At 48.1% G+C, this 10,000-nt stretch overlaps 1 protein-coding gene across 6 annotated transcripts in view; it reads right to left on the reverse strand.

Moving 5' to 3' along the window:
• Khc-73 (Kinesin heavy chain 73) overlaps nucleotides 1-10,000 on the reverse strand; it is a 303,968-nt gene that overhangs the window by 239,190 nt on the left and 54,778 nt on the right. For all 6 annotated transcript variants that reach the window (XM_070129695.1, XM_070129692.1, XM_070129694.1 and 3 more), the window contains exon 2: nucleotides 7,693-7,780. In XM_070129695.1, the coding sequence (XP_069985796.1) occupies nucleotides 7,693-7,780 (88 nt within the window). The remainder of the gene's footprint in view (nucleotides 1-7,692; nucleotides 7,781-10,000) is intronic.

Here is a 10,000-nt window from a genome sequence, read left to right on the forward strand (position 1 = left end):
AACCCCACCCCCGGGAATAATACCAGCAACAGTGACAATACCAACACTATCGAAATAATACCACAAAGTCACCATACCAACACTGTCGAATTAATACCAGTAACAGTGGCAATACCAACACTATCGAAATAATGCTAGTAACAACACTAATTGTAAGGATGATAATGATAGTAAGGGGTTATAATAACATTAAAGAAAGTACAGACACTAATACTAATACCAATACAAAACCAGATACTACATTTAACTAATAACAATAAAAAAAAATAAAATAAAATAATAATAATAATAATAGCAAATAATAATCATAACAAATAACAATAACAACAAACAATAACAATAATAAAAACAACAAAATAATTATAATCATCAATAACAACATCAATAACACTGACACCTAACAGGCAACACTGCAAAGGACCCGCACACCCCACGCCAAGAGAGCAGAGCAACCTTATTGGCAATAATGTTAACGTGTGACGATCTGAGCTCCTGTGAGGGCACGTGCAGGGTGAGGGGACGGCTGGGGGGTTGGGACCGGGGAAGGATCAGAGGCAGGGAGGACGGAGGATGAGGAGGTAGGAGGGGTATAGGACCAGGGGACGGAGGGATGAGGGAGGAGGAGGAGGAGGAAGGAGGGTAAGGACCAGGGGGGACGGAGGATGAGGAAAAGGGGTATAAGGAGTGAGGAGGGATATGGAGGGGAAGGAGGGATTGTGAGGGGAGGGGTAACATGAGGAAAGGGGATGAGATATGAGGACCAGATGAGGACAGGGTGGAGTGGGATGAAGGGGAGGGAAAGGGGAGACTGAGGGTGGGATAGATGAGGGACAAGGTGGAGTGAGGTAAGAAGTGGAGGAGGTATGAAGGGGAGGGGTAGGAGGGGGAGGAGGAGGGGGAGATGAGGGTAAGGACCTAGATGAGGGACAAGGTGTAGGAGGTGATGGAGGAGAAGGGAGGATGAGGGTGAACGGGAGAGGGGTATTCAGTAAGGAATGGGAAGGCTCAAGGAAAAAAAAATATTAAAAATAAAGCTGCGACTATAGAAAGCCGAGAAAGGAGAGAGAAAATGAGAGAAAAAAAAAGGCCAGAGAAAAGCGAAAGCGGGACGAGGCAAGAAACACGATACGGCGAGAAGTGCAAGATGGAGGGAAGACGGGTGAAAGGGGAGGGGGAGGCTTAGGGGTAAGGGGTGAGGTGGGGGAGGGGGTAGAGAAGACGAGGAATGAACTGCACTTCTTGCCTTTCTCCCACTAAACTTTGTCTCTCTCCCCTCCTCCTCCCCCTCTCCCTCCTCTTCACCTTTCTCCTCTCGCTTAAGAAAGCTCCACCCCTCCTCTCCCTCTTGCACTTTCTCTTTCCTGTCCCTTACCCTCACTCTCTCCCTCTCACCTTTCTCTCTCCGTCTCCTCATCTTCCTCCGCCTCCACTCCTCCTCCTTCTCCCCTCTCCCTCCCTCCTCCTTATCACCTGTCCTCACCCCTCCCACCTTACCTCTCTTCCTGCTCTCCAAATCTGCTCCCCTCTCCCCAACTCCCCCTCCCCAACCTCACCACTCTCCCCCCCAGTAACCGGAGCCGGGGGGGGGGGGAGGAGGAGCACATGAGCGACCTTTCTCCATCTCCCACTCACTCCCCTCCTCCCTTGAACCCCATCTATACACCCGAAACTGCCGACCGTCTATCAAAGCCTTAAAAAAAAAGAAAAGAAAGACGAAGAAGAAGAAAGAAAAAGAAAGAAAGAAAAGACAAAAAAAAAGAAAGAGAGAAATAAAGTAAGAAAGAAAGAAAATAGAAAGAAAGAAAAAGAAAGAAGAGAAAGAAAGAAAGAAAATATAAGAAATAAAAGAAAGATAAATAAATAAGAATAAAGAAAGAAGAAAGAAAGACGAAGAGAAAGAAAGAAAAAAAAAAAGAAAGAAAGAAAGAAAAAAAAAAACCCGGCCAGGCACAACTCCATCTCTACTCCTTCCTCTAAGATATCCTATCCTCTGCTCCATCATCCATCCAACGCTTTACGACTTGAAATTCAATCAGAGAAGGATAAAAAAGGAAAAAAAGTAAATGAAACCAAATAAGGAAAAAAAAAGAAAAAAAAGAAAAAAAAAGTAAATCCTCTCAAATCAGAGGAAAAAAAAAGAAATCACTCCTTTCATCCTCATTAATTCCCTTTATTTAAGGCCAAAATGTCAGGCCAATGCCAAAATGGGAATTCAATCAGAGAGAGAGAAAAAAAAAAGAGAAAAAAAGTAAATGAAACCAAATAAGAGATAGAAAAAGAGAAAAAAAGTAAATGAGAACCAAATAAGAGAGATATAGAAAAAGGGAGAGAAAAAGTAAATGAAACCAAGAGAGAGAGAGATAAAAGAGAAAAAAAAAATGAAACTATCCTCTCTAAATCAAGAGGAAATATCCTCCTTTCATCCTCATTAATTCCCTTTATTTAAAACCAAAATGTCAGGCCAATGCCAAAGATTTGGAGAGAGAGAGAGAGAGAGAGAGAGAGAGAGAGAGAGAGAGAGAGAGAGAGAGAGAGAGAGAGAGAGAGAGAGAGAGAGAGAGAAAGAGGGAGAGAGAAAAAAGAAGAAAGAAGAGAAAGAGAAAGAGAAAGAGAAAGAGAAAGAGAAAGAGAAAGAGAAAGAGAGAGAGAGAGAGAGAGAAAGAGAAAGAGAAAGAGAAAGAGAGGAGAGAGAGAGAAATCATCTCTTCCTCTTGAATTCCAAATAGGACGATTCCAAAAATTCCAGGCCACACGCAAGTCCCGGTTTATTTTCGAACTTGATAATTCAGCCAAAAGTCTTTCTTGAAAATCATTTCCGTCATTATCAATCCGTCCAAGATTTCTTTCTTTCTTTTCTTTTTACAAGGAGAGTAAAAAAAAAGGTTTTCAGTCCTCTCTAATCGAAATTATTCCGCACCGTGCCATCACTGCTTTCCAAAAATAAACAAGACACACACACTCTCTCTCTCTCTCTCTCTCTCTCTCTCTCTCTCTCTCTCTCTCTCTCTCTCTCTCTCTCTCACACACACACACACACACACACACACACACACACATACGCTCACACTCATACACACAAAAATAAAAAAAAAAAAAAAAAATCCCTTTCCTTTCTCTTCCTCCGTCTTGAGAGAAAAGAAGGGTGAGAACCGGGCAGGTCGAACAGGTAGTTGGGCACGGGGGGAGGGATGGAAGGAGAAGTTAAAGACACGTGCCCGGGATCTGCCGTGTCGACACAATGGCTCCTGGCGCCCCGGACGCAGCACATCGCACGGGCGATCTCGGCAAGCGGCGTCGTCTTTCGCAAGTCCTTATCAGGTCCCCATTCGTTTCCTCCTTTACAAAATTCAGTCAAACACAAAATAAATACATACAAATACCACAGATTAAATGAATAAATAGTAAGTAAAAAGAAAAAAACAAATGGAAAGTAGGCCTACGATCGGTAACCTGAAACAGCTCCACGAGGCCACGGGGAAGACCGGCATAAGTTCCCCGCGACGACGCCGAAGGGGGAAAAAGATGGAAATGTCCGCAAAACACGAGTCACAAAATATGAATCATCGATGACGCTGCCATTTATCATGAGTGAAGCGGTCAGAGCGGGGGTGGGGGGGCGGTGAGGTGGGGGAGGCACAGTGCCCCGGGAAGGTAGGTTCTCACATTCCACGAGCCTCTTCTCTTTCTTCTCTCTTGACTTTCTCTCATTCTTCCGTAAGTTTTTTTTTTCTCTCTCCCCTTTTTTAATCCTCGGCAGATTCATCCCCACACATTCTTTTACTTTTTTTCTACCGCGATGTTTTCTTAACTCTGTCAACATCCTCCCACTTTCTTCCCTTTCCCCGAGTTTCTCTTTCTCCTTTGCTTCCCTCCCTTCCCGGTAAACTGTCTTCCTTTTCTTTTCCTTTGGTTTCAAAAATTCCCTCCCTCAGGCTCTCCTTCCATTCCTCCCTCCCTCTTATTCCTCTCTCTCCTAGTCCTCCACTTCTCCCGTCCTCCTCCTCCTCCTCCTCCTCCTTCTCCTCCTCATGGTCTATCCATCCTCCTCTTCAAACCTCCTCGTCCACACAACCTTTTCATTTCCCCCACCCTCGTGCCTCCGCCTCCCCTCCCCTCCCCCCTCCTCTTCCTCTCTTCTAAGTGATCCTAATTCTATTAAAATGTCTTGTTGCATTTTCCACGGTGAAGGCCACTAATTTCCTCCAGCTCCTCTCCCCTCCGGAAGATAAGAGCTTCTGAGTGGCAGAGATTGTGGGCAGGGAGCTGTGGGCAACGGGGGAGGGGGGAGGGGAGAGGTGGGGGGGAAAGAGGGGAGGGGGTGGAAAGCGGGAGGCACGTGTGCAACCCGCCAACATCTTCACATTCTTCTCAGAGATGGCAAGCGCATTAGAATACCTGTGTGTATACCTCTATGGGGGGAGGAGGACTATACTGTACATGCAGAACCAATGCTATCACGTACGTCCTATTCCCTGTCTCTCTCCATCCTATCTCTCACCTGAGGGCGCCAATCCCCCCCTCCCCTCCTCCCCCTCCCTGCCTCTGCCCCTGGTCCGCGAGATCCCCTGCCGCTCGCGTGTCTCGCCAGGACCTGCGTGCGTGCGTGCGTGCGTGCGTGCGTTCGTGTCCGCCGTGAGCGTGCTTCTCCATCATCAGTCGCCGTGTTGACTTAAAGACTGGGGGAAGGGGAAGGGAAGGGGCAGGGAGGGAGGAAGGGGGATAAGAGGAAGAGGAGGAGGAGGGGAGGGGATTAGTCTCTCGAGGTAAAGGGGGGGAGGGAGAGAGAGGAGGGAGCAAGACAGGGTTATAATCGATGCGTGCCCGCGCAGAGGTCAATACACAAGCTCCTCAAGGTGACCAAAAAACAGACGGAAGATTGAATAACTTCCCACGCGGGGGCACACAAAACGGCCCCCGACGACGCAGCCAGCAGCAGCTTCCCTTTCCCGACGACCCGCCCCCCTGCCCCTGCACCCCCTGCCCCTGGACCCCCTGCCCCTCCTGCCTCTGCCCCTGCCCCTCCTGCCCCTGCCCCTGCACCCCCTGCCCCCCCTCCCCCCTACGGGCCTCTCAACGAAGCCATTTCTTTCGCCGGACTCGTCAGGACGGCCAATATAATCAACTCGGGCAAACGAAACGTGTGTGCTCAAGCATGTTCGGGGAGGTACGAGGGAATGTAAACAAACGTGATGCAATGACGCGACGCGATCGCCGCTTCACAGAGAGAGAGGAGGAGGGAGGGAGGGAAGGGGAAGGGGAAGGGGAAGGGGAAGGGGAGAGGAAGAGGAGGAGGAGAGAGGGAAGGGGAGAGGAGGAGGAGGAGGAGAAGGAGGAGGAGGAGGAAGGAGGAGGAGGAGGAGGAGGAGGAGGAGGAGGGAGAGAGGAAGGGGAAGGGAAGAGGAGGAAGGAGAGAAGGGGAGAGGAGGGAGGGAGGAAGGGGAAGGGGAAGGGGAAGGGGAGAGGAGGGAGGGAAGGGGAAGGAAGGAAGGGAAGGGAGGAGAGGAGGAGAAGAGGAAGGAGGAAGAGGGAGGGAGGAGGGAGAGGGGAATGAGGTGTAGGGGGAGAGGGAGGTAGGAGGAAGAAGGGAGGGAGAGAGGAGAGAGAAAGTGTAGTGGGAGAGGACGAGGAGGAAGGAAAGAGGAAGGGAGAGGACGAGGATGAAGGAAAGAGGAAGGGAGAAGAGGAGGAAGAGGGAAAGAGAGCGGTGTAGGGGAGAAGAGGAGGAAGAGGGAGAAAGGAGGGGGAAGCAGAGGGAGGGAAAAGGGAGGGAGAATGGGGGAAAGGAAGAAGAAAAAAGGAAAGAGAGAGAGAGGGAGGTGGAAAGAAGAGAGAGAGAGGGAGATGGAAAAGGGAGAGAAAGGAGGAGAGAAAGGGAGAGATGGAGGGAGGGAGGGAAGGGAGAGATGGAGGGAGAGGGAAAGATGTGGGAAAGGGGAAGGTGGAGAGGAAGAGGGAGAGGGAGATGGTTACAAAAAGGCAGCCAGAGGGAAGAGGATAGAGAGGGAGAGGAGAAGAGAGAAGGAGAGAGAGAGAGAGAGAGAGAGGGAGGAAAGAAAGGGTGAAGGAAGCAGAGGATGTGGGAAAAGACAACGGAAAGGGAGAGAGGGGAGAAAAGGAAGAGAGAGAAAGGAAAAGGGGAATGAGTGATAAAGAAAGCGAGGATAGGATAGAGAATGACGAAGATCAGGGAGAGAGGGAGGGAGGGAGAAAGGGAAGGAAGGAGGGGGGGGATGTGCAGACAGGACAAGGGGGGAGGGATGAGAAATACGACAAAGACAGGAATACAAAAGAAAAGAAACGGAGCGAACAGGAAAAACGAGCGACATGATCGAGAAGCATAAAAAAATAACGAACGCAGAATAACGAAACAGCAACAATAGAACACACACATGCACGCACACACACACATACATACATATACACACTCACACACATGCACATACATACACACACACACACGCGCACACATTCATACATACACACACAAACACACACACACACACACACACACACACACATACACACACACACACACACACACACACACACACACACACACACACACACACACAAAATAATAAAATAAAAAAATAAATATAAAAAAATAAAAAAATAAAATATACGAAAAAATAAATAATAAAACAATAAAAAATTGACCCCGCAAATCTAACTACGCCTTAACGAAAGGCATATAAACAAATAAAAAAAAAAAAACAAAAAAAATAAACATAAAAAAATAAAAAAAATTGACCCCCCAGATCTAACTACGCCTTAACGAAAGCCATGTAAACAAATAAATAAAAAAAAATAAATACGAAAAAAAAATTAAAAAAATAAAATGAAAAAAATTTACCCCCCAGATCTAGCTACGCCTTAACGAAAGGCTGAATATTCACAGCACAACCGGATACGAAACGAGACAACGCGGACGGACGGACAAACAGCCGGAGCGGTGTGGTCACAGGTGGCAGCGGCTCAGCGCACAAGACGTCACACCTGTTTAGCTGGTGCGAGGCAGGTGGTGGCAGCCTTGGGGGTGGGTGGGTGGGGGGTGAGGGGGTAGGAGGGGGGTACGAGGAGTGGGTAGGAGGGGGTAGGAGAGGGGTGGGGTACGAGGAGCGGGTAGGAGAGGGGTGGGGTACGGGAGGGGGTGGGGTACGAAGAGCGGGTAGGAGCGGGTAGGAGCGGGTAGGAGGGGGTAGGAGGGGGTGGGGTATGAGGAGCGGATAGGAGCGGGTAGGAGGGGTAGAGGGGGAGGGGGAGGGGAAAGAGGTGGTGCTTGGACAAAAATGTAGGTTGGAACTGAGGAAAGTCAGGTTCGTCGTCGGGAATGGAGCATAGGAAGGAAAGAAAGAAGGCAAGAAAACGAAAAAAAAGTAGGATATACAGCTAAAAATGGGACAATACATGTGTTAGAAAAGAAAAGAAAAGTAAAGAAAACAAAAAGAAGGATAAATCGAGAAAAATATCACAACGATCGAATAAAGACATAAATCTCAAAAGCAGAAAAAAAAATCACAGAGAAGAAAAGAAAAAAAAAAAAATCCGACACTCCTCCAGAGCCGAGAAGAGCCGAGAAAAAGTCGAAAAAACCCCGTCGATCGCCCCCTCCTCCGTCCCCTCTCCCCCCCCTCCCGCCCATCTGCCCTCCCGCCCCCTCCCGCCCTCCCACCCCGCCCTGCCTTTACTCACCTGTCTTGTTTGTCGAGGGCCGCGGGGTGCTGCAAGATGGTCTGATTCTCCGTCATGGCCACAATGCTCTTGGTCCCGAGCTCTTTCTCTGCGGGGGGAAGAAAAGTCGTCTTTAACAGGCGCGCAGTTGATACATTCTAAAAACTATGTACACTTTCAGCCAACCGTTAAAATTATAATTTGACCACCTTCGTTCAAGTTTTTCCACTTTATTACAAGTATCAGAAATATGATAAAATAATGGCAGCCGAGGGTTGACCCTGACCTCTAACAAGCCGCGAATCATGCACCGGAGAGCCGCGCCGGTTAAGCCAAATAACTACGCAAGCAAAAGAAGAAGAAGAAGAAGGAGAAGAAGAAGAAGAAGAAGAAGAAGAAGAAGAAGAAGAAGATGAAGAAGAAGAGGAAGAAGAAGAAGAAGAAGAAGAAGAAGAAGAAGAAGAAGAAGAAGAAGAAAAAAAAGGGGGGGGGTGGCCTCTGAAGTAATTATTCAAGGAGACAAACAAGTAAATATTCAAATAATGACAAGACTAATCTGTTGGGTTTTATTTTGCATAAAATCTGAAAAATGAGGGTAATAAGCATTGCGTAAGATCAACACCGGCACGTCTGGCACGCTGGGTACTATTACCCACCAGTTTCGGATGAGGAAATGGAAAGTATATTATTTCAAGTAGGAAAATACAATATTATTTATTTACTTATTTTCAAGTAAGAAAATACAATATCCTTCTTATGTACTTATTAGTGGTTCTGCTTCCCAACGTAATATACAGAAAACAAACAAACTTTTTCGCTAAAATATTACAAAGAGCAGCAGACAAACACGAAACGGCGCCTTCCTTTCCGCCTGCCTCGCGCCCCGGCGACAGGCCGCGACGACGCGTGGTCAGGCGGCAGAAGGGCGTGAAGCAGCGGGCGCAGCAGAGCGGGGAGGCTCAAGTGGGCGGCCGCCACAAGTGCTGGCCGAAGGGGCTGAGTCACGGACTTACAGCTCGCTATTCACGCCCACCGCCGCCGCCGCCCTCGTCCCGGCAGCGGAGCGAAGCCAGAACCTGTTTCCGACTTGTTTGACGCAAGCGGACGGAGGAGGAATGGACTCGCTCCGCCCACCCCGCCCTTCGCGGCCGCCACTTCCGCCTTCGGGAGGAACGCGCCGAGCTCCTCGCGAGAAAGAAACAGAACGCACACTTGGCGCCGCATACCTCCCTCACTCACGCCCTCACGCCCTTGCGCCCCGCATACCTCCTTCGCTTGTTCATTCCCAATGCATTTGCTAAATGCATTTGCGGCTCGTCCAACGCCTGCACCGCAAAGGGAAAACATCTAACCGTAGGATATTTTTGTTTCGGAAAATACGTGATCTCACTGTTACAGAAAAAAACATGTCCCATCCTCTCCCCACCAGTCCATCACTTCCCAAAGAATTAATACGAACCAGTAACGACAATGATTCATACCGGCGTGAGATGGAATAATGATCCCTACAGACAACTGACCGATGGCTCTCCTTTCCGTAATAGAAAACGGACCCACCCCATGGAGAGGCGACCCCAGATGAATATGAGGAAATGAAATAAATGAAGTTGAAACCATAGAGGATCATGATAACACTGATATTCTAGTCTGTTATTGTCAGCTCTAAAGGGGTTAATACACTTCTGGCATAACAAGATTACAGAATTTACCTGTGAAATTCCATAACTTTGTATGGCATAACTTTATCTTTGTCAGCACTAGTGGTATATAATATATGCATACATTTTAAAATATATTTGTGTGTGTGTGTGTGTGTGTGTGTGTGTGTGTGTGTGTGTGTGTGTGTGTGTGTGTGTGTGTGTGTGTGTGTGTGTGTGTGTGTGTGTGCGTGTGGGTGTGTGTGTGTGAGGGGGGTGAGAGGGGTTAGAGTGTAGAACACGTCAGCAGCGAGAACTATAAAGGAGAAAAAGAAGAGAGAAAAAGGCTTAAAAAGGGTAATAAAGATAAGGATAGAAAAAAATACTCAACTGCTTTAAAAAAAATAAATAAAAAGAGAAAGCAAAAAAGGGGGAAATACCCCACTCAGCACCCAGAAGCTACCCTCCCTCCCCACCCCCGCCCACCCCTTTCCAAACTTTCTCTCCCCACCGCCTCTCTTCCTCCTCCAGTCACCCCCCCTCCTCCCCCCCCCCCCCCCCCCCCCCCACACATCATCCCGCCAAACCCATCGTCAGAGTTGGCGAAAAAAAAAAAAAAAATAGAAAATAAAAAAAAAGAAAAAAAATCTGCAAGCAAGCAAGCCAGCAGGAGGGCAGGCAAGCGCGCCTCC

The sequence above is a fragment of the Penaeus vannamei genome, chromosome 14, assembly GCF_042767895.1.
Source record: "Penaeus vannamei isolate JL-2024 chromosome 14, ASM4276789v1, whole genome shotgun sequence".
Classification (NCBI taxonomy): Eukaryota; Metazoa; Arthropoda; class Malacostraca; order Decapoda; family Penaeidae; genus Penaeus; species Penaeus vannamei.